At 34.6% G+C, this 26601-nt stretch overlaps 1 protein-coding gene across 3 annotated transcripts in view; it reads right to left on the bottom strand.

Moving 5' to 3' along the window:
* INTS13 (integrator complex subunit 13) overlaps positions 1–26601 on the bottom strand; it is a 72371-nt gene that overhangs the window by 35657 nt on the left and 10113 nt on the right. For all 3 annotated transcript variants that reach the window (XM_037846002.1, XM_037846003.1, XM_037846004.1), the window contains 5 exons: positions 12885–13087; positions 12428–12508; positions 11183–11273; positions 6880–7008; positions 4020–4104 (listed from right to left, as the gene is read on the bottom strand). In XM_037846002.1, coding sequence (XP_037701930.1) covers positions 4020–4104; positions 6880–7008; positions 11183–11273; positions 12428–12508; positions 12885–13087 — 589 coding nt within the window. The remainder of the gene's footprint in view (positions 1–4019; positions 4105–6879; positions 7009–11182; positions 11274–12427; positions 12509–12884; positions 13088–26601) is intronic.

Genomic DNA, 26601 nt, shown 5'->3' with positions numbered 1-26601 from the left:
TTTTATAAGAGTACAAGTCCACTCAACTGGGAGAGAGCCTCTTCAACAAATGCTGATGGGGAAACTACATAACCATATGCAAAAGAATGAAGGTGGACCCCTACCTCACACCATATATAAAACCTAAATCAAAGTAGGTCAAAATCTAAATAGAAAAATCAGAACTGTAAAACTCTGAGAAGAACACATAAGGAAACATCTTCAGGACTTTGTATTAGGTAATGGTATATTAGACTTTATACTAAAAGCATGAGCAACAAAAGGAAAAATACTATATATTTTAAATTTAAATTTAAAATTTTTGTATACTTTCTTGATGTCTCTTGCTTTATCAAGAAAGTAAAGAGACAACCTAGAGAACAGAAGAAAATATTAGGAAACCACATATCTGATAAAGGTTTAATATCCAGAATATATAAATAAATACTACAATTCAAGCACAAAAAGTCAAACAATCAAATTTAAAAACAGGCAAAACCTCCCCTTTATGTCGGACCTGACTCCCAGGGGTGTAAATCTCCCTGGCAACGCAGGATATGACTCCCGGCAATGAATCTGGACCTGGCATCATGGGATTGTGAACATCTTCTTGACCAAAAGGGGGATGCGAAATGAAATGAAATAAAGCTTCAGTGGCTGAGAGATTTCAAATGGAGTAGAGATGTCACTCTGGTGGACATTCTTACACACTATATAGATAACACTTTTTAGGTTTTAATATATTGGAATAGCTAGAAGTAAATACCTGAAACTACCAAACTCCAATCCAGTAGCCTTGACTCTTGAAGACAATTGTACAACAATGTAGCTTACAAGGGGTGACAGTACGATTGTGAAAACCCTGTGGATCACACTCCCTTTATTCAGGGTGTGGATGGATAAGTAGAAAAATGGGGACGAAAACTAAATGAAAAACAGCGTGGGATGGGGGGGATGATTTTGGTGTTCTTTTTTTATTTTTATTTTTTATTCTGATTCTGATTCTTTCTGGTGTAAGAAAAATGTTCAAAAATAGATTGGGGTGATAAATGCACAACTATAAGATGGTACTGTGAACAGGTAATTGTACACCATGGATGCTTGTATGATATGTGAATATATCTCAATAAAATTTAATTTAAAAAAATAAATTAATTAAAAAAAATAAAAATGGACAGAAGATTTGAATAGACATTTCTCCAAAGAAGATACACAAATGGTCAAAAAGCACATGAAAAGATGCTCATCATCAGTCATCAGGGAAATGTAAATCAAAACCTCAATGAAATATGACTTCACACCCATTAATATGGCTAGTATTAAAAGCAAAGAAAACTATACAAGTGTTAGAAAGGGTGTGACAAAATAGAAACACTTGTTCATTGTTTGTGGGAGTGTAAAATGATGCTGCCCCTATGGAAAACAGTTTGGCAGTTCCACAGAAAGTTAAGTACAGAACTACCATATGACCCTGAATTCCCACTTCTAGATACTTGCCCAAAAAACAGAAAGCAGGAACTTGAACAAATATTTGCATACCAATGTTCCTAGCAGCATTACTCACAACTGCCAAAAGATTGAAGCAACCCAAGTGTCCATCAACCAATAAATGGACATACAAAATGTGGTATAAACATACAATGGAATATGATGCAGTTGTAAAAAGAAATAAAGTCATGACTCATGACTACATGGATGAACTCTGAAGACATTATGTTGAGTGATATTAAGTCATATACAAAAGGACAAATACTGTATTATCTCACTGATAAGAAATAATAACAATATGCAAATTCACAGAGTCAGAAACTAGACTTCAGGTTACCAGGGACTGCACTGGGGCAGGGAATGGGGAGTCAATGCTTAGCTGATACAGTTCTATTTGGGGTGATGGAAAGTTTTGGTAATGGATAATGGTGATGGTAGTACAGCATTGTGAATGTAGTTAATACCACTGAATTATGTATCCGAATGTGGTCAAAAGGGGAAATTCATTAAAATTATGATTAATAATTAAATATTATTTAAAAGGATAATAATAAGTGCTGACAAGAAAACAGAGAAAGAAGAACCCCCAAAAATAGTTGAAAATGTCAAGTGGTAAAGCTGCTGTGGAAAACAGTTTGGCAGTTTTTCAAAAAGTTAAATAGAAATATCATATAACTCAGAAATCCCACTTCTTGGTATTCACCCACAAAAAACCTGAAATAATGACTCAGACAGATATTTGTGCACTACTGTTCATAAAACCTTTATTCACAATACCCAAAAGGTGGAAGCAATCCAAATGTCCAACAGCAGACAGCGGATAAGCAAAATGTGGCATGTACATAAAATGGATATTATGCAGCCTTAAAAAGGAATGAAGTTCTGAAACATGCAATAACATGGATGAAACTTGAGGACATCATGTTGAGTGAAATAAGTCAGATACAAGACGGACATATTGTATGGTTCCACTTATATGAAATAGCTACAATTGCAAACACAGAGACAGAAAGTAGAGTACAGGTAACCAGGAGTACGTGGGAAAAGGATTGCGGCATTAATGAATAAAGGGTTAAAGGGTATAATGTTTCTCTTTGTGGTGATGAGAAAGTTTTAGTAATGGATGGTGGTGAGAGTAGTACAATACTGTGAACGTGATTAATCACACTGAATGATAGCTTGGAAGTGGTTGAGATGGGAAAAGTTTATGTTGTATATTTGTGTCCACAATTAAACAAAAAGAGCAAGTAAAGAGACAATGATAATTAAATGCAATATATGATCCTGGACTGGATTTAATAATAGTGGACAAAAGGCCCAAAAGGACATTATTAGGATGTATGAAAAAAAACTGCAATATAGACTATAAGCTTTATATCAATGCTAAAATTCTTGAACTTGAAAACTATACTTAAGGTGGTTACATAAGTGAATATCTTTGTACTTACATAAGAGTACATGGAAGTATTATGTGTTCAAGGAGCATGAGGTATACAACCTACTCTCAAATGTTTAGAAAACAGAGAGATCAACAGATAAATGGATAGATAGAATGATGAAGCAAATGGTGGCAAAATGCTAAAATTGGTGGATCTGGGTATCTAGGGGCAGGGGGGTAGGTTGGAGCTCTCTGTATGGATTTGTATTATTTTTGCAACTGCCCCGTAAGTTTGAAATTATTTCAAAGTTTCAGGAAAAAAAAAGTTGACTACATTCTTTGTTAAGTATTAATAGATCCATTTATCTTAATAGTTTTTCTCCTGCCAGCCAATTCATGTAAGGAGAGTTTTAAGATTTCTTAGACATATAACAAATGTCATGATTAACATGGTATTATACTTTAGAAAAGATGTATACAATATGATCAGTCAACCATTTAATTCACTGATAGTAACAATATACCTAGAAAACATTCTGAAGGATTTTACCAAATGTCAAACCTCAAGGTTATTAAAATGCCCTTTAAATCATACAATTTCATTTAATGTTAAGACTGAATATAATATTATAGTTCATCTAATCCAACATCTTTATTGTATTAGTGCAAATCATGAAGTACGTAAACATATGGGACTTGCTAGCTGGTGGCAGAGCTTTTGCTAAAAGTCTTATCTTCTACCTCTAAAGTCTTCTTCCCTTACCCATGTTGATACAGCTGTAGAATTCATAGCTCTGAAAATGAGATCTACTGATTGAAATACTTTTTAGAGGAAAAAAACTGATTTAAATTTCAAAAGAACTGATTTTTATCTATGACTTTTCAGATTTTCTTTTCCCTTTGCCAAGGTCACCTGCTTGTAAAAGACAAACTACGGCATTACTATAATGGATATCTTTCTCAACATCTCTACCATTACCTAGTCTTTCCCAAAGTAAATTCTATTGAACATTAGTTCCACAGCCATCAATAGGTAGTGTAATCAGGTAAATTTGGAAAAGGCTGAATTTAAAAAGTCAATCAGGTTTGTTTACTAAAGTACTTCTCAGAGCTGTTAATATATTTTCATGTATTAGATCTTACAAAAGAATACTTTCAAGTATCTTTCACTTACCACTCTTCAGGAAATCTACATGTGCATCTTTGTGATGAAGTAACTCCACATCATAATTGGCAGATGTGTTAGCATGTTGTTCTTCCTTAAAGCAAAATTTAAAACATTTAAATTAACATTTTGTTTTCAAAATAATGAAGTTATTATTCATTTTGTTTTAAATGAGATCAATACATTCAACAATACTTAGCTATAATAATGCTCAGTAATTAATGTATTTAAAGATGCAAGTTTTCCACAGCAATATGAACTCCATAAAAAATTATTCCATAGTATAAATAATAAAGTTCTTAATGATTCTCTTACGTTATGTCTCATGTTATGTCAGATGACTAATCCCAAAATTTTAGAAAAAATTTCTTACTCCAAATGCATTCTCACCAACACTTTATATACATAAATACAGTGTAACTGAAATAGTTTACATAAATTCAAAGTGAAACAGCTGTTTAAAGGAGGAAATACCTATAACAAATTAACAAACATCATTTATATAAAGTAGCAAATAAAGACTAATAAACAAGTTTAGCAACCTGTTTTCACTAAATTGTAAATAGGAATTCCAACGTTATAACATTTACCAAAAATACAAAGATTGAAGGGAGAGTCACACCAGCAGCACACAAATATGGTCCAAGTTAACAAGGTACTTATCACCCTTAGAGTACCTTTGTTATAACTAATATAAAATTATATAAACTAAAGTACACCAATTAAGCTATTTAACTTGTTAATTGCTTCTGCATCCAAAAGATTCTACTGGATAAAGCTACAATTTCTATGAAAGAACCAGTCAATGGCATTAGGAGAAAATTAATAATGAAAAGATTATATCAGTGATGTAATTTAGTGTTCTTGGTATAGTGACAAAAAAATTAAACTGAATTATATAAGAAAACCAATTAGAATTTTTAGATATACTGGCAACCTTACTCACATTTATAGATTTAATCAATACAATATCAATAAAACTCATTTAAAGCTTACTATGGACCAGGCCTTGTGCTGGTCCCAAACAACTTGATGATAACAGAATGAAAATGAACAGGTAACAAAAGATACCTAAGAAAATCCATTTGTATATTATAAGACTCAGATACATATTTTTTCAGTCATAGAGTAGTAAACTAATTTAAAACTATGAGCTATTTTCCCCTATTCAGAATATATTAGTTACAAACACCTTTATAATAGGTGGACAAAAATGAAAATAGGAAATAAAAGATCCATTAAAATACTCATAGTTAATAAAATCTACTAATACAATTCTCAGGAAAAGAACCACAGAAAAGGTAATTTAAGACAGAGTCATATTTTAATGAAAGCAATGAGATCATCATAACTTTTAAAAAGCTCATATAGCATGATATTATTAAAAAGAAAAATACAGCAGTTCATTGATCTTTTCTTGGTACTTTTCAATATTTACTGATCTAATCAAAGACAATGAACAAAGGCTAGTAATACAGAAAATATGACATGAAGAGAAAAATTAAAGGTTCAATTAAAATAAATACATATCAAAAAAAAATTTAAACAGCAAAGCAGAACTGTTAAAAAAAAAAAAAAGGCTGAAAAAGATCCCAGACTTCAATTAGAGATACAAATGAAGCAGATCTGGTTAAGGCTAGGGCAAATCGGGCCAAAGGGTAAAGGTTGAAACTGACTGTGTGTTAAAACTTCAACTTTTACATGAGATCAAGGGAAGAGATGTCTATTTGGTGTAGCATCTATATTTTCCAAACAATATAACTTCTACAGTCAGTTTGTTCAAACACCACAATTACATGGAACTTTGAATAGGAAATAAGATATGGTAGGTTTGTATAGGTTAGAGTGAAATAGCAACACATTCCAAAGTAATCTGGGCGGAGAATAAAAATACATATTCAGGGACCCCCTGAGGAGCTGGGGGAGGATGCGGAGGTGTTGGAATTCCTCACCTGAATTGTTGCTGATGCTCTCACAAACACTGGGAACTGACGGCTTCACATGCTGAGCCCTATGCCTTGGGGATTCCCCCTATGAAGCTTGTTACTGCAAAGGAGAGGCTAAACCTGCTTATAACTGTGCCTATCAGTCTCCCCAAGTGCCTCTTTGTTGCTCAGATGTGGCCCTCTCTCTCTAAGCCACCTAAGCAGGTGATCTCACTGCCCTCCCCTCTAAGTGGGACCTGCCTCCCAGGGGTGTAAATCTCCCTGGCAATGCAGGATATGACTCCCGGGGATGAATCTGGACCCGGCATCGTGGGATTGAGAACATCTTCTTGACCAAAAAGGGGGATGCGAAATGAAATGAAACAAAGCTTCAGTGGCTGAGAGATTTCAAATGGAGTAGAGAGGTCACTCTGGTGGACATTCTTACATACTATATAGATAACACTTTTTAAGTTTTATTGTATTGGTATAGCTAGAAGTAAATATCTGAAACTACCAAACTCCAATCCAGTAGCCTCGACTCTTGAAGTCGATTGCATAACAATGTAGATTAAAAGGGGTGACGGTATGATTGTGAAAACCTTGTGGATCGCACTCCCTTTGTCCACTGTATGGATGGATGAGTAGACTAATGGGGACGAAAACTAAATGAAAAATAGGGTGGGATGGGGGGGATGGGGGGAATGGTTTGGGTGTTCTTTTTCATTTTTATTTTTTATTCTTAGTCTGATTCTTTCTGGTATAAGGAAAACGTTCAAAAATAGATTGGAGTGATGAATGCACAACTATACGATGGTACTGTGAACAAGTGATTGTACACCATGGATGACTGTTTGGTATATGAATTTATATCTCAATAAAACTGAATTAAAAAAAAAACAACAAAGCAGAGCTTCAAAACAGCAAGAAAAATAACTGCCTACCTTCATTGGAATATTTGTAATAGTAGTCGATGCCAGGTCAAAATGCTGTTGTACTAAAATATTCAATTTGGTAGCAAGATGCCGTCCTGCACGAACACTATGGACTTCACTGGTTAAAACTGGGGACAACTGCAGAAAAAGATTAAAGAAAAACAATCCACAAAACATTAATACACTTATAATCCCAGGCTAAATATTTTACTACAACCCATAAAATTAAGTAATTTTACATTTTAGAATTTGGAAAAAAAAACAAAGCTCCACAAGTTAACCATGATACTTATTTTAGCAATAAATTTTCATATATTCATTCTTCAACAAATTTGTATTAATCAGAGCTAACTATATGCCAGACACAGTGTGAGCCATTAGATACAGCACTGAACAAACAGTATCCTCTCAAAACTTAAGAGTGGAATATCCTTCGACTCAAATAGATTTTAAGTGGCCCATAGAAATACCATAGAAAAAACCTTTTTTTGCTCTTTCAGTTAACTTTATTGAATACTGAATAGACAAATTGATAAGTTAGCACAGATTAAATCATTATTTGCATGGGTTACAAATGACTTTTCTTGCAGGAATAAAACAGTGAAAATTACAAACGGTAAAAAGGAAGACATCTTGTTTCAGAGAAGCAAGATTTAACACAGAACATTGAAGATCAATACATATTTAAATTTCAGAAAAGAATTTAATGTTACAATATTATACTTTACAAAATTAAATTTTCTATATAAAGATTATATTTGTAATGGATAACAAAATCTTGAAGTCACATTTGGTGGTCCCCTACATAACAGCTGTTATGCATCTTTGATTAGAAGAAATAAATTTTTATTATAATTATTGTAAAACAGTCTATTAGATTCAGTACATTAAATTAAAAACTGAAAACACATGCAAATTAAAATAAATGGTACTGCTTGAGTGAATATTAGTATGTCAGACTTAGAGAAATGTTATTTTAAAAATCCTAGAAATTAGAAAAACAGAGTAATTTTTTATGGTAGAACTGCCATATACAGATTTAAATACAAGGATTGCCCTTGTCTGTTACTTTAGTAGTTGTAAATCTGTAGAAAATTCAAAGATCTTTCATGATAATTTAAACTACAATAAAAAAATATGGCATAGTGTAAATATTAGTTGTTTTACATCAAAAAAGTAATAAAAGATGAGAAGCAGGTAGTGCCCCACAGCAAAAATATCAAACTAAAAAACACATTCAATATTGCAAAAAATAACTGCTGAAAATCAATAACCCCAAAAGGTTTATTCATTCCCTCATTATCTGAAGATGAAGAGAACAAATATTGCAAATCCCAACTGAAGTTATATTTTCTGTGACCTGGCTGTTACAATTTTGGATTGCACATGTTATACAATATGCAAATTTTTAAAGTAAATTTTTAGAAGTAAAATTTTGAAATATGCTAACAAAACATGTGGTAATAACAACAGTCATACCCACTCAGGGATATAGCGAGGCACAAGGTAGATTATTGTCCCTAGAAGCACAACCTTTTCCATCTTTAAGATTCTTTATGTTAAGAAAGGATTTACAAATATCAACATTTAAAATTCACATTAAGAAGAAAATGTTAGTTATTTTAAGAAACATCAGTGCATAATAGTGACTCTCAGTTTCTTTAAAAGAGGGGAAAATACAAATTTATTTTAATGTGCTACAACATAAAAATTGCTTCCTAATGAATGAAGCAGCTTTCAATAAAACTTCCAGTTCAATGTACCACTTGCACACTGAAAACAAACCTTAACACTGTTTAAGGGACATGATACTTTTACAGAACACAAACAACTATTCTGATCCAGATGACAAGCAGTAGTTGTATAATCTAAAGGGACGTGCTTCTTCCCCATACCAAAACAACTGAGTCAAAGTCAGCTGATGTTGATGTAAACCTGAAAGTTACTATTTCATTGACGATCATATGAGACCAAGATTGTAAACACATTTTCTAACCCCATTAAAGGAAAAAAAAATCTTTTCATCAAGTGTCATACATGAACATCTTTTACTTTAAGACGTTCATACAAGACAAGCTGAATTTCAACAATGAGCAACAATCTTTTAAGGTATTATATCACAGCACTTTAAATACACAGATCAATAATTTATCTCTTTATAAACAAAATTTATTTAATAGTTTTGACTATAATATTTCTTTGGTTGAATCAAAACGGCAGCCTCTTAAGCATGTTCAGAAATCAAGTTTCTTTCATAACGTCAATATACTGGATTAGTATTATCTTAAAATCCACCAAATCAAACAGCAGCATTCATGCTTTAAAAGGTTTTATTTCAAGGAATAAATACTTCATATGAGTGGCTTCCAACTTAGTTATTAAACTCCTTAGAAAAATGTTACTGATGCATCTGAGACAGCATTTAAGAAACCTTCCATTTGTTTCATTCATCCTTATTTTACCAAAATAACACTCTTATTATATGTAGAGCAGAAATGTGTCAAACAAAACCCACTTTAAAGATCAAGATCATTAGTTTTCCATCTCCCTAGCATCATTGCCCAATCCCAATATATTTATGAAAACAGCCCAGATCCTTTCACTACAGAATAAGACAGTCTGTCTAAGCCTTCTGCAGCCAAATAAAAAAACCCACTTCATTATAGTTTTCACTTCAATTCAACGTGACTTTGTTCTTCAAGTACAGAGAATACTGAGATTTTAAAGCTTGGAAGTTATTATTTTATATCATTCACAAGCTAGATTAGAATTAGTTTACTCTAGTTTTAGTTAACATGATGATACTTTTCCTCCCTTAAAAAAGAAAAAAATCAGGCATGGAGGATAGATTCTAGTTTTTCTACAGTCTATTCACTTCAGAAATTTTTATTTTAAAAAGATTAATAGAATTATAACTTCCCTGCAACACTTACAGGTGTGAGGTTTTAAATGCAGCAGCCAAAAATTCAGAAAAATAAAAAATAAGAAATACACACTTTGAACAAAGAAGTCTTTATTTTACAAAATGGACTTTGCCTCTGCAATATTATCTCATCTATTTTAATGTATAACAACTCAAACATAATTGACAGCAAAGGAACAAAGGTATCCAATCACATAATGATATATTTCGATTTGAAAAATACAGTATTTCAGAGTTGCATGTTTGATTCTCTGCTGTGTCCTTTTATTTGCTATAGTTTTTGAAATCACAGAGAAAACCTTAATCATCACATTAGTCCATAAACTTAATGGAAAAGGAAGGTATTACATTTGGTCAGGAATTCTCCATTATCATGACTTTCCTTAAAAATAGTTAAGTCAAAAAATAATTCTTGTTGAGAGGACAAAACCCTTCTGATTAAACTGCTTATTAAATGTGGAAATCACCACAAACATCTCATTTCATCATCAATAAATGAGACAAGTGAGCCAAAAATTACTTAAAACAAATTTTACTCATTCCAGGGCAATAATATTATTGTAAATATATTTTTTTACTTAATGAAAGTACAGGCAACATATTGCCATGTTAACAAAAGAGGCATAAAAAAGTTAACAAAAAAAGGAGCTAACACTGGAAACCACCTAAAAACACAATAGAGAAACTGACTTAAAAATAACACTTAACTTCAAAAAATTCATAGACTCTGATAACATTAGGGTAAAACTTGACATGTTATATTAAATAACGCTACATGAAAAACAAGAAATAAGCACACATGAAACATAACTATGTAAATACATACGTCTATATTTTTAAACATAGACTACTGATGGAGAATTTTATATGATGAAAATCCATGTAAAAATCAACAAAATCATCTTTTACTTTAAAATTGTTCAAATTTATTTAAAAAGTTAAACCAAGGTTGGAAATGAAGTTTTCTCCCATTCTGGATGGGTAAAATTAAGTTCTTTGCTACTGGAGTGTATTTTCGTTAAAGAGCATTTTGCTTTTCTAATGAGAGGGAAAAAAAAAAGATTTTTACAGAATAAAAGTAGTCATTAAAGTAAATGAAATTCATTTAATTTAACTGAAATTTTAGGAACAATATATACTGTGAATAGTTCTGCAATACAATCAACTAAAATAAACAAATGTCAACAAGTAAGCAAAACAAAACACTATAAAATCTATAGTTACAAGAAAGAATCAACCCAGGTGTTTTGCCACACAGGTTTCTTTAAAAATGCCAAATTTTTTCTTGGCAGAAAATGTCGGCAATGTGATCATTTTAATGCTAACTCGTCTCAGCATTTATTATTAATAACTCACAATGATCTTGTTTCCAATTATTTCTGCACTTACATCTTTTTTAGGACGATCAGACACAAGGCTGTCTTCACCAACTGGGTAGGTATGGATCAAGACCAACTCACACTTCTGAATCTGCATGAGACTTAAGAGAAACTTTTAACTTAGAATATAGAAATACACATTCTTTAAGGAATTCCAGCAGATAAAATTACTAACTTGAATACACTAAAATTGTACCTCTACAAGCAGATCCCCCTTAAGAAAAAAGTGAAATATTTAGAAACACTGTATATAACTTCCACTTTTGTATAAAGACTTAATGAACAATTTACGTGAATTTAACTCAAATGTAAAAAAATGATAATTTTCTGTGAATTTGAAGGATTATTATAAAGGGAAAATTCTAATAATGAAGCGCAATTTTCAACAGACAACCACCATAGAGAAAGTGAATATATATTATGCATTAATTTCCCTTTTACTAATGTTCATTAAAGACAAAATCAGGAAATACTAAGCATTACCTATAATTGGTTATTTCCAAGGGTACAGAATTGTTTCCCCTAACTTTTTGTTTTGAAACTTCCAAACCTACAGAAAAGTTCAAAGTACATGCAACCCATATATTTTCACTGGCACTAACTGTAGGCTACATTTGCTTTGTCTACATTTAGATAACCAGGTGTATGCTTTTTTTTTTTTTTTTAACTAAACAACTTATCTGTACATTACAGAGGGCATGACACTTCACTTCTAAATACCACAGCATGTCTCCTAATTAGAATAATTCTTCTTATAACCATAATGCCATTACACCACCTAAGAAAACAAATAGTAGCTCAAACTAATATGGAATCTACATTACAATCTTCCCAAAAAAGTATTTTATGCCTTTTCTCTATTTTTTTAAATTCTGACATTCGTTGTTATGTTTTCATTTGGTCATACAGAATAATGCCACCAACAATTTGCTCATTTTACAAACTTGTTAGAGTGTAAGAACAAGCCTTCAAGATAAATAGGCATTATAAATTTGAATATTTGAATATCTGGATATTAATTATATATCATAATTACCTTTCCCTATTTGAAAAAAAAAGCAAAATTCTAAAATGAAAGGGAAAATGGAAAAAAAAATTTGTGATGAACCAAAAATTTTTTGACTAATCTGCTGAGACAGCAGAGAAAGCCAGGTAATGCTGCCAATCACTATTAAAATTACCGGAAAGAATTATAATGAAAATACATATAGCTATAAAATAGAACAAATTTATTTTGTTGACAGATTATACTCACTGATCCGAATTTGCAGCAAGCTTGTTATGCTCGTGAATTGTTTCTTGGACACAGTCCTCAAGCATTCGCACATGACTATCACTATGGCATGAAAAGATACAGCAAACTTAAAGGAATACAGTAAGAGAAAAAGTGTAAAACACTATTCAGCTGTAATATCTTATAGGCCTAAAATTATTTTGATTTAATAATTTGGGACTCACAACACTGAACAACAAAAACTAGTGAGAAAAAATAAAGTGATGACAATGAAAGCAAGTTTCAGTGACATAAGTGTTTATTTTATAATTTGATAAACTCAGCCTCGATATTAAAATGATTATGAAAAATTTCAAAAAGATCATTTGAAATATACTTAGGTGCTAATATGTTATCCCTGCTGTTGCTTTTATTAATAAAATCCCCAACAGGACAGTAAAGTCCCTTGGTGAAACAATTACTGCGATTAACCTCTCACCTTTTTGCATTAGTAATACAAATGATCCGTCCTCTATTTCCAACACGTTCTGCATTCTCCATTAGTAAAGTACGAGCCTCATGTTGGTATTCCGTAATTTTGCAAAGGGTTTCCACTGCTGCAACTAGGCCATGCAAAATACTGCAGCACTCTGGATCTGCCCGAGGATTAGGAGGCCCAACAGCAGCCAGTGCTGCCATCAGCTAAGTAAAGGAAAAAACCATTAGGTTGACAAGAGTATATACAAGTCAGACAAAGATGTCACAAGAAAAGAAAACTACAAACCAATGTCTCTTAATAAAAAGAGATGCCAAAATCCAAAAAAAAGCACTAGCAATCTGAATCTAATAATGTATAAAAAGTATTCTAGAGATAACCAAGTGAGTTTTACCTCAAAAAATTAACCACAGTAATTTAATAAAAAACAAAAATCACACAATCATCTCCACGATACAGAAAAAACGTATGACAAAATCCAATACCATTTCATGATAAAAACAATCAACAACCTAGGAATAGAAGGGAATTTCCTCAACCTGATAAAGGACATCTATGAAAAAACCACAACTAACATCACAATCATGAAAGACTAACACTTTCCCCCTTGAGATAAGAAACAAGATAAGGATGTCTGTTCTCACCACTCCATTCAACACTGTACTAGAGGTTAAAGCCAGGGCAATAAGACAAGAACAAGAAATAAAAGACACCCAGATTGAAAGGAAGAAATTAAACTATCTCTATCTGCAAATGCCAGGATCTTGTATATAGAAAATCCTAAGGAATCCACTAAAAAACTATTAGAACACATAAAGAAGTTCAGAAAGGTTGCAAGATAAATATAGAAAAGCCAATTACATTTCTATTCATTTGCAATGAACAATCAAAAAATGAAATTAAGAAAACAATTTACAATAGCACTGAGGAGGATAAAATACTGAGGAATAACTTAACAAAAGAAATGCAAAACTTACACTCTGAAAACTACAAAACAGTGTTGAAATTAAGGAAGATGTAACAAATGGGAAAAACATACCACATTAATGGCCAGAAGAATTACTATTATTAAGATAGCAATCCTACCCAAATTTACCTACAGTTTCAACTCAACCCCTATCAAATCCAACAACTTCTTTGTAGAAATTAATAAGCTGATATAAAATTCATGTGGAATTGAAAGGGACCCAAAATGGCAAAACAATCTTGAAAAAGAACAAAGTAGGAGGACTCACATTTCCTGATCTCAAAACTTACTACAAAGCAACAGTAATCAGGACCTGTGGTCCTGGCACAAGGATACACATATAATTCAATGGAATTGAAATGAGAGCCCAGAAGTAAACCATGTGTCTACTGTCAAGTGATTCTCAACAAGGGTGCCAAGACCATCAATGGGAAAGAAAAGCCCTTTCAACAAATGGTGCTGGGACAACTGCGTAGCCACCTGCAAAAGAGTGAAGGTGGGTCCCTATCTCTAACCATGTATGAAAATTAATGCAAAATGGATCAAAGACCTAAATGTAAGAGATAAAACTATAAAACTCTTAGAAGAAAACACAAGGATAAATCTTCATGATGTCAGGTTTGAAAAGATTCTTACCTATGACAACAAAAGCACAAGGAACAAAAGAAAACATAAAGAGGAAATAACTGAAATAGTAGAACCGTAATCCAAAACATTCTTTGAAATTTGCTAACTACTTGTTAAAAAGACAGGAGAGAGTGGCTTACAGTAGCATGAAGTAACTATATGGGTAATGCAAAACCCAATAATACTGCATCCTCAATATAGAACTCTACTCTTTAGTTACTATAAGAGTCAGTATATACAATTAAAAAAGAAACAAACTTATTTCCTGATAACACACATACAAAATATAAAGAGGTAATGCGGGACAAAAACAACATAAAAAAGGGAAATGGAAGGCTATGGGAACAAAGAATGTGCATGCTATTGAAGTTAAACTACTATCATTTCAAAATAGTAGAATATAGACTTAGGTTTTATAATACAAACCCTAGGATAACCAGAAGTATTTAAAAATACATACAAGAGGGAGAACCTAAGATGGCAGATAGATGAGACAGGACAAAAAAACACCTCCGTGAAAAATACTAGATAAAAGCCAGAAAGTGACCCAGAACACCAGTTCCAGTGATGCACCAGCCGGACAAGGTCTGCTAAATTCACAGGGACCGTGCATTTGGTGAAACAGGGAGTCTGCATTCTGAAATGAGTGAGTGAGCTGGCCTAAAGTCCGGCAGCCGCACTGCAGTGTGGGGAAACCGTGAGTTGGCGTTTGGAGACGGACTAGTTCCTTTAAAAAAAAAAAAAAAAATACCTGGGAGCGGCTGTGGATATGGCGGCGAAAACTGTGCAGTGAAGCGCGGCAGGAACAGGCAATGCAAATGCCTCAGTATCTGGCGTGGAAGATAGCCCTTCCCACACCCGCTGCTAATTGTCTCGGAGCCAGGAGGGCAGAGGGGAGCCAAAAGGAGAAAGAAACCCTGCCCCTTGCAGCCATCTTCCCGGCAGGTGGGGAACCCGGGGCCGGAGCCACACCCCAGAGTTGCACCAAGGGTCCCACTGTGACGGGGAGTGTTTCCCGCAGCACCACGCACACGCCACAGTATCGGCCGTGGACAGTGGCCTTTAGTGCACCCACAGCTAACTGTCCCAGAGCTGGATGGCGGAGCTGTGCGAAAAGGGGGAAATTAACATGCCCCATTCAGCCATCTTTACAGCAGACTGGGAACGCCCCTGCATTGCCCAGCAGCACAGGGCTTCCATGGAGGGCCGGTGCGCACTTGTGACGTGACACAGCCTTCCCTCAGCAGAGTAAACAAAAAGATAGATGATCTTATGGAAATAAAAGAAACTGCTGATCAAATTAAAAAGAGTCTGGATACTCATAACACAAGACTAGAGGAAGCTGAACAACGACTCAGCAACCTTGAGAAATAGAACGGAAAATCAAAGAACAAAAGAAGGGGGACCCGCTCGGAAATCCCAGGGACCCTACACCAATACCAAGGACTTGTGGGTCAGAGGCAGAGATAATCTGTGGCAAGACTGAAATGAACGCTTAGATTCTTGCAACAGCTTTAAATCTCCAGGAATATCTGGGAGGTTGGATTATTAAAGCTGCCCTGCCTCCTTAAACACTCAGACACACGCCCCTCATTTAGGGTGGACAGCACCAACAACACATCCAAACTTGGTGCACCAACTGAACCCCATAAGAATCAGACCCCCACACACCACAAAGAAAAGTTGGGGAGAACTGACTTATGGGGAATAGGTGACTTGCGGACGCCATCTGCTGGTTAGAGAAAGCGTACGCCATCAAACTGTAGATCTGACAAATTAGAGACTGGTGTCTGAATAATCCTTCATATCCTAAAAGAACCCTATCAAGTAAAGCAAATGCCAAGAGGACAAAAACAACAGAAAATTTTAAAGCATATGATAAAACCAGACGATATGGAGAACCCAAACCCAAACACCCAAATCAAAAGATCAGAGGAGACACAGTACTTGGAGCAATTAATCAAAGAACTAAAGGCAAATGAGAGCATGGCACAGGATATAAAGGACATGAAGAAGAGCATGGCACAGGATATAAAGGACATGAAAAAGACCCTAGAAGAGCATAAAGAAGAAATTGCAAGAGTAAACAAAAAGATAGATGATCTTATGGAAATAAAAGTAACTGCTGACCAAATTAAAGAGTCTGGATACTCATAACACAAGACTAGAGGAAGCTGAACAATGACTCAGCAACCTTGAGAAACAGAACGGAAAATGAAAGAACAAAAGAAAGAATGGAGAAAAAAATTGAAAAAATCGAAATGCATCTCAGGGATACAATAGATAAAATAAAGCGTCCAAATTTAAGACTCATTGGTGCCCCAGAAGGGGAAGAGAAGGGTAAAGGTCTCGAAAGAGTATTCAAAGAAATTGTTGGCAAAATATTCCCAAAGCTTCTACACAATACACATACACAGAGCATAAATGCCCAGCGAACTCCAAATATAATAAATCCAAATAAACCCACTCCAAGACACATTCTGATCAGACTGTCAAATATGGAAGAGAAGGAGCAAGTTCTGAAAGCAGCAAGAGAAAAGCAATTTACCACATACAAAGGAAACAACATAAGATGACTACTCGGCGGCCACCATGGAGGCGAGAAGGCAGTGGCATGACATAGTTAAGATTCTGAGAGAGAAAAATTTCCAACCAAGAATACTTTATCCAGCAAAACTCTCCTTCAAATTTGAGGGAGAGCTTAAATTTTTCACCGACAAACAAATGCTGACAGATTTTGCTAATAGAAGACCTGCACTACTTCAGATACTAAAGGGAACCCTACTGACAGAGAAACAAAGAAAGGAGAGAGAGATACAGAGAAATTTAACAGACATATATAGAACATTACATCCCAAATCGCCAGGATACACATTCTTCTCTAGTGATCACAGATCTTTCTCCAGAATAGACCATATGCTGTGACATAAAACAAGCCTCAATAAACTTCTAAAAAAATTGAATTTATTCAAAGCACATTCTCTGACCACAATGGAATACAAATAGAAGTCAATAACCATCAGAGACTTAGAAAATTCACAAACACCTGGAGGGTAAAAATGAGGGGGAGATGAAAACATTCCCGGATAATCAAAAGCTGAGGGACTTCATTACCAGTAAATCAGTCCTATAACAAATGCTAAAGGGAACTGTGCAGGCTGAAAGGAAGGGACACGGAACAACTGACTGAAACCACATGAAGAAATAAAGATTTCCAGTAAAGATCACATGGTAAATATAAATACCAATACTACTGTATTTTTGATTTGTAACTCCACTATTTACTTCCTACAGGATCTAAAATACATAAACTGTAATGATAAATCAGTGGTTTTGGACTCAATGTAAAATATGTAATTTTTGACAAGAACTACATAAAGGTGGGGGAATGGAGGAGTATAGGAACATAGTTCAGGTGTCCTATTGAAGTTAAGTTGGTATCAAAGAAAAACTAGATTGTCATAGATTTAAGATATTAAATTTAAGCCCCACAGTAAACACAAAGAAAGTGTCAGAGAATATGACCATAGAGATGAAAAGGAGAGTATGGGTTACCAGAAGTGGGGGAAGGGCAATGGAGAGTTAAGAAATGATGTAGGGTTTCTGTTTGGGGTGAAGGGAAATTTCTAGTAATGGATGGTGGGAAGATGATGGCATTGCAACATTCTAAATGTGATTAATCCCACCAATGGAATGCTAGGGAGGGGTTGGAATGGGAAGATTTAGGCTGTATATACGTTTCCACAAGTGGAAAAAAAAGAGACAGTCTAAATAGATAATGACAAGTAAATGCCAGGGATGATCCTGGATGGGATCTGAGGATGGAGGAGAGGAGGCTCAAAGGGACACAGTTGGAACATAAGAAAAGAAAAAGGAAATACAGAATGTAAGCTTTGTATCAATGTCGAATTTCTTGAACTTCTTAGCTGTGCTTAATGGAATTGCATAAAAGAATGTTCTTGTTCATGGGAAATGTATATGTGAATTATATTGTTTGTTCAAGGATGTGTGCATGTTGCTCTCATATGTTCAGAAGACGGAGCAATAGATGATGGATAATAGGGAGGTAGGCAGGGAGGGAAGGAGGGAAAGAAAGAAATGGTGGTGTGTCAGGATGTTAAAGTTGGTGGATTGGGGTATTGGGGAGGGGGGTCGGGGTAAGCTGCAGTTCTGCATATGGGTTTTGTATTGTTTTTGCAACTGTTCCTGTAAGTTTGAATTTATTTCAAAATAAAATTTAAAAAAAGTATATATATATGTATATATATATATATACATACACATATATATATACACACAAGAAATGGAAATGAGGAAGGGATCAATCAGTTGTATCACAAAAGATCACCTATACATAAAAGGAGGCTGCAATAAAGGAAGGAAAGACAAAAGAGATGTAAGACAAATTTAAAAAACAAGGGCAAAATGGCAGAAGTCCTGCCTTTACAGTAATAGCACTGCATGTTAACAGACTAAATTCCCCAAACAAAAGATAAAGACTGACAGTATGGATTTAAAAAGACAATCCAACTACATGGTGTTAACAAGAGATTCACCTTAGACCCAAAGAAACAAATAGGTTGAAAGTGGAAGACTGGAAAAAGATATTCCACACAAATGGTAACCAAAAACATTAGACAAAAGAGACTTTAAATGCAAAAATGTTAGGAGACAAAAAAGGACACTACATATTAATAAAAGGGACAATCCACCAAGAAGAAATAATAATCATAAATATCTATGCACCTAACCACTGTGTCCCAAAATTCATGAGGCAAACACTGCCAAAACTGAAGGAAGAAGTACACATCTCCACAATAATAGCTTGAGACTTCAACACACCACTTTCATCAATGGATAGAAGACCAAAAAGAAAACAGAGAACTTGAATAACATGGAAATGAACTAGACCTAAGAGACATATATAGAACACAATACACCAAAACAGCAGAATACACATTCTTCTCTAGTGTGCATGGATCATTCACCAGTATAGAACACATGTGAAGTCACGGAAAAAGTCTCAAAGACTTAGAAGATTGAAATTTTACCAAGCATCTTCTCTGACCACAATGGAACGATCTGGAAATCAGTAACAAGTGGAGAACTGGAAAATTCACAAATATATGGAAGTTAGACACACTCATAAAATCAATGGGTCAAAGAAAAAATTGCAAAGGAAACCAGTAAATGTCTTTATTTGTAAATGAAAACAACAACAAAACATATCAACATATGTGATGCAGCAAAGGCAGTGCTTGTGGGAAAATTTATAAGCCTAAATACTTACCTTAAAAAAGAAGAAAGAACTCAAATCAAAGACCTAACTGCACACCTGGAGGAGCCAGAAAAAGAACAGCAAATTAAACCCAAAGTGAACAGATGGAAGGAAGCAACAGAGATTTGCGCAGAAATAAATGAAATTAAGAATTAAAAAACAATTGAGAGTTAACAAAACCAAAAGTAAGTTATTTGAAAAAGATCGATAAAACTGACAAACCATTAGGTAGCCAGAAAAAGAGAGAGATGATACAAATAATTAAAATCAGAAATGAAAGGGAAGGTGTTACTAAAACAATCATAGGAGGAAACTATGAACAACTGTATGCCAATGAATTAGACAACCTAAACGAAAAGGGCCAGTCCCTAAAAAAGACACAAACAACCTTTACTGACTCAAGAAGAAACAGAAGATTTGAACAGACCAATTACAAGTAAAGAGATTAATAAAAATCTTCCAACAAAGAAAAGTCCAGGACCAGATGGCTTCACAGCGGAACTCTACCAAACATTCCAAGAAGAATTAACACCAATCCTGCTCAAACTCAAACTCAAACTCAAACTCAAACAAAAAAAAAACTAAAGAGGAGAGATCACTACCTATCTACCTATCTCATTAGATGAGGCCAACATAATCCTCATAGCAATGCCAGATAAAGATACCAAAAGAAAAAAAAAATTCATATCCCTTAAGAATATAGATACAAAAATCCTCAACAAAATACTTGCAAACTGAATCCAATTTGTTTACAATTAAAAGAATTATAAACTACAATCAAATGGGATTTACCCCAGGTATGCAAGAGTGATTCAACGGAATCGATTATTTTTTTAAAATTACTTTATTTATCAAACAAAAGAACATTTCCAAACAAAATAAGGCAAAGCAATGGAAAAAAACAAATATCCTGAAATAACTTCATTCCTTCCAATATACTCCTACCACATTAATATATCACATTAATAGAACAAAGGGGGAAAAATACATGTTCATCTCAATTAACGCAGAAAATGCAATTGGCAATATTCAGCATCCCTTCTTGATAAAAAGACTCAGAAAGCTAGAAATGGAAACATCGTCAACATGAAGAGGGCACATGTGAAAAAACCACAGCTAACAACATAGTCAATAGTGAGAGGCTGAAAGTTTTCCTTCCAAGATCAGGAACAAGACAAGGATGCCTGCTGTCACCACTGTTATCCAACATTGTACTGAAGTTCTAGCCAGAGCAATTAGACAAGAAAAAGAAATAAAAAGTACTCAAATTGGAAAGTAAGAAGTAAAACTTTCACTATCTGCATATGACATCCTATATATAGAAAGTACAGAAAAATCTACAACAAACCTACTAGACCTAATAAACAGGTTCAGCAAAGTGGCAGAGTTCAAGACCAATGGAAAAAAATCAGTAATGTTTCATACACTAGTAATGAACAATCTGAGGAAGAAATTAAAAAAAAAAATTCCATCCACAATTGCAATCAAAAGAATCAAATACAAACAAACAGAAAAAATAATAACAAAAGAATCAAATACATAGGAATAAATTTAACCAGGTATGTAAAGGACTTTGTACATAGAAAACTACAAAACATTGCTAAAAGAAATCAAAGACGACCTGTGCCGGTGTGTATGTATTTTGTCCCCCAGAAAAAGCCATATTCTTTAATGCATTCTTGTAGGGGCAGACATATTAGTGTTGATTAAGTTGGAACCTTTGGATTAGGTTGTATCCATGGAGATGTGACCCACCCAACTGTAGGTGATAACTCTGATTAGATAATTTGCATGGAGGCGTGGCCCCGCCCATTCAGCGTGGGCCTTGATTAGTTCACTGGAGCTCTACAAAAGCTCAGACAGGAGTTCACAGCTAGCTGCAGCTGAGAGACACATTTTGAAGATGGCCATTGGAAGCTGACACTGACATTTTGGAGAATGCCATTTTGAAACACAACCTGGGAACAAGCAGACGTCAGCCACCTGCCTTCCCAGCTAACAGAGGTTTCTGGATGCAAATGGCCTTTCTCCAGTGAAGGTACCCTTTGTTGATGCCTTCCCTCCGACATTTTATGGCCTTAAGACTGTAACTTTGTAACCAAATAAACCCCCTTTATAAAAGCCAATCCATTCCTGGTATTTTGCATAAGGCAGCATTAGCAAACTAGAACAAGATCTAAATAAATGGAAGGACATTCTGTGCTCATGGACTGGAAGACTAAGTATCATTAAGATGTCAAATGTATCCAAAGCGATTTACAGATTCAATGCAATCCTAACAGAAATTCCATCAGCCTTCTTTGCAGAAATGGAAAGGCCAATAATCAAATTTATATGGATGGGTAAGGGGTCTTGAATAGCCAAAGCCACCTTGAAAAAGAAGTACAAAGTTGGAGGATGCTCATTTTTCAATCATAAAACTTATTACAAAGCCACAGTAATGAAAATAGCATGGTATAGGCACAAGAATGGATGTACAGACCAATGGAATCTAACTGAGAGTTCAAAAACAAACTCTCATGTTAATGGCTAACTGATTTTTTACAAGGATGCCACATCCACTCAAATGAGAAAGAAGTCTCTTCAACAAATGGTGCTGGAAAAACGATCTCCGTTGACCAAAAAAAAAAGGAGTACCCGTACCTCACACAATATACTACAATCAACTCAAAATGGATCAAAGATCTTAATATAAGAGGTAGAACTATCAAACTCCAAGAAGAAAACATAGGGAAACATCTTCAGGACCTTGTATTAGGCAATGGTTTCACAGACTTGACAAAGCTCAAGCAATAAAATAAAAATAGATGAATGCAATTTCATGAAAATTAAAACAGTTTGTTCCTCAAAGGACTTTATCCTGAAAGTTAAACAACAATCTACAGAATGGGAGAAAATATTTGGAAACCAAATATCTGATAAAGGATTAATACCCAGAATATAAAAAGAAATCCTTCAAATAAACAATAAAAAGACAAACAACCCAATTAAAAAATGGGCAAAAGACTTGAACAAACATCTCCCCAAAGAAGATATACAAATGGCCAGAAATACATGAAAAGATGCTCGACATCACAAGCCATTAGGGAAATGCAAATCAAAACCACAATGAGATACCATTTCACACCCATTAGAATGGCTGCTATTTTAAAAAGTGGAAAATAACAAATCTTGGAGAGGACACAGAGAAATAGGAACATTCATTCACTGCTGGTGGCAATGTAAAATGGTGCAGTCACTGTGGAACTTAGTTTGGTAGTTCCCTAGGAAGCTAAGTATACAACTACGATACAACCTAGCAACACCACTACTAGGTATATACCCAGAAGAACTGAAAGCAGGGATTCAAACAGACATTTGTACACCAAAGTTTATAGCAGCATTATGCACAACTGCCAAAAGATGGAAGCAATCCAAGTGACTATCAACCAATGAATGGATAAATAAAATGTCATATATACATACAGTGGATATTATTTAGCGATAAGAAGAAATGAAGTCCTGACAATATGCAACAGCATGAATCAATCTTGAAGACATATTGTGTGAAATAAGCCAGACCAAAAAGGACAAATACTGGATAATCTCTGTGATCTGAAACAACTAGAACAAGCAAACTTACGGTCAGAATTTAGAATATGAGTTACTGGAGGATGGGCTGGGGACAGGGAATGGAAAGTTAAGACTCAAAATGTACAGTGTTCTTATTTGGAATGATGGAAATATTTTGGTAATGGATGGGAGTGAACATAACTAACAGCACCTAAACACATATCTGAATGCTATTAAAACAGGAAATGGTAACAATAAAATTTTTAAAATAAAAAAAAAAAAAATCCATGGAACTACCCAGTGAACCCTAAGATAAATCATGGACTTTAATAGTACAATTATAAAATGTGCTATCATCAATTGTTACAAATATTCCACACAAATGCCAGGTGATGGTGGTAAGGTGCTGTTGGAAATCCTGTATTTTATGCATGATCATTCTATAAACTCACAACTTCTCTAATAAAGAAAATTAAAAATCGAAAAATTTAAAGAACATTTTAAAAAGTCAGGACAGGGGGAATGCACAGAATCCATACTATTATTTTTTTCAAGTAATGAAAGAGTATTAAGAACATTATGGACTGACAGATATAAATGCAAGACCAAACCAATAAAAGCCTACCCCAAGTGAATTTACCTTAAAAGAATGAAAGGTTAGCTACGTTTACATATTATAAAACTAATCACAAACATTTAAGACCAAAAACTGTGACACAAACATTTTCTTTACAAGTATACTATTTAAAATACACCTCGGATGGGATTATTTCTATTGAAGAGCATCCATTATCAGAAAAATTTATATACAAATTTAATATAATTCAACTGATATAACATATAATTCAACTGATATAATTCAACTGATGCATTCAAATAATTCATTCATGCCTATCTCATATTGTCCATATTCATCAATGAAGAACAAAGTGATCTACTCAACTAAATAACAGCAAATAATGCAAGCTACCAAAACTCAATATCCTTAGGCATACAGTGTTTAAAAAGTATAAACTTGATGGATTAAGCATAAGCTTATTTCTCTTCCCTCCTAAAATTTCACTAAAAACAAAGTAGAGGAATTTAATGTAAAAAAACATAAAGAAACAAAAAAGCATGAACCTACAAGAATGAAGAATGGAAGAAGAAGTAACAGCAAATAAGAGATGTCAACAAAATTGTCTAAGATAGAAAATGGATGGAGAAGTGGGCACAGAGTTAGCAGGTGTTAATAAGGTGAAATCTATGTGCCCACAAGGGAATAAAGGAAAGACAACATGCTGTGGAGAATCCAGTGCAGGCAAAAAGGCATGGGTAGGAGGAGAATATAAAAGAGGTAAACCCTAATCAACAATAATAAATAAAGTTTAAATTGAGAACTCAATAAACAGCAGTAAAAACATGTTATTTGGAAATACAGAAATAAATACCAGAACAGCTAAAAAGTTTAAAGTTTGCTTCTGGTGGGGTGGGAAAAGAGTGGATTGAAGGTAGCTCTTTTTCTTCATAGCTCTTTTACTATTATTTGCCATTTTGAAACTACATGCAAATACTACATTGATTAAAAGAAAGGGAGGGTCTCCCCACTACGTGGGACCCAACTCCCAGGGGTGTAAATCTCCCTGGCAATGCAGAATATGACTCCTGGGGATGAATCGGACCCGGCATCGTGGGACTGAGAGTATCTTCTTGACCAAAAGGGGGATGCAAAATGAGACAAAATAGTTTCAGTGGCTGAGAGATTTCAGATGGAGTTGACAGGTCACTCTGGTGGACATTCTTATGCACTATATAGATAATACCTCTTAGGTTTTAATGTACTGGAATACCTAGAAGTAAATACCTGAAACTACCAAACTCCAACCCAGCAGTCCGGACTCCTGAAGACAATTATATAATAATGTAGATTACAAGGGGTGACAGTGTGATTGTGAAAACCCTGTGGACAGAGACTGTGTTTTCAGCCCGATGTCCTGGTGTCCATCACCAACCCTTGAGGAAAACAGCAGTGGATGGCCTGGTACTTACCTGGGGAATGGCTGCAGACTGGCACAGCTGAGGGTATCCTTTGTCACAAATGAAGTGGGGACATAGCCCCACACTGAGCCACATTTTGGCTGGTAAAGTGAGGGCACAGAAACCCCACAGTTTCAGCCTCATGCAGTCAGATGATGCCTGGGGTCCAGGAGGGAAACAGTTTCAGAGGATGATTAAGTCACTGAACAGCATCAACGGCTGGGCAGGCTGGAAAGTGCAAGGGAACTGCAAGGTTTTTCACAGCTTCTCCAGACTGTCTCCCAGGCCCATTGATGCTGATCCATACCCCCCTGCATGTGTACCCAGCCCTGTTTTGGCAGAGAAATATGGACAGCCAAACTGTCAAAGCAGTGCCCTAATACAAACCCAGGCAACAAGTAAACTCTAGACAAGCAAGAGAAATGGACTTTCAGAATAGACCCATCAAGATAATCAGATGACCAAATACTAGCAAAATATCATAAGGCATACTAAAACTCAAGAAGAAATGGCCCAGTCCAAGGAACAGATCAAAAAGTCAGACAAGATTCAGAATCTGGAACAACTAATTAAAGATGTGTAAACAAATGTCCTGTATCAATTCAAAGAAATGAAGGAAAATGTCTATAAAATGATAGAGAATATTAAGAAGACACTAGAAGGGCATAAAGAATAATTTGAAAGAACACGTAGAAAAATAACAGATACTATAGAAATAAAAGACACTGTAGCTGAAATTAAGAATATACTAGAGACACACAACAGCAGATTTGAATAGGCAGAAGAAAGAAAAAGCAAGCTGGAAGACAGATCAATTGAATTTGAATAACAAAAGAACAAATGGAGAAAAAAACTAGAAAACTTTGAGCAGGGTCTCATGGAAATAACTGACAACATAAAGCGCACAAATATACGCATCATGGGTGTCCCAAAAGAAGAAGAGGAGGGAAAAGAGCCAGGAAGAATATTCAAAGAAATAATGCTAAAAATTTCTGAACACTTAAAAAAGACATAATTCGCAAATCCAAGAAGCCCAACTAACTCCAAACAGAATAAATCTGAATAGACTCACTCCAAAACATATAGTAATCAGACTATCAAATACCGAAGAGAGGGAGAAAACCCTGAAAGCAGCAAGAGAAAAGGGATTCACCACATACAAGACAAGCCAAATAAAACTAAGTGCTGATTTCTCATCAGACACAATGGAGGCAAAAAGGAAGTGGTATGACCATGTTTAAGATACTGAAAGAGAAAAATTGCCAGCCAAGAATTCTCTA

This window comes from Choloepus didactylus, chromosome 8, assembly GCF_015220235.1.
Source record: "Choloepus didactylus isolate mChoDid1 chromosome 8, mChoDid1.pri, whole genome shotgun sequence".
NCBI classification, from domain to species: Eukaryota; Metazoa; Chordata; class Mammalia; order Pilosa; family Megalonychidae; genus Choloepus; species Choloepus didactylus.
Note: the sequence above shows the minus strand (reverse complement) of the source record. Positions and strands in the feature narration are given on the sequence as shown.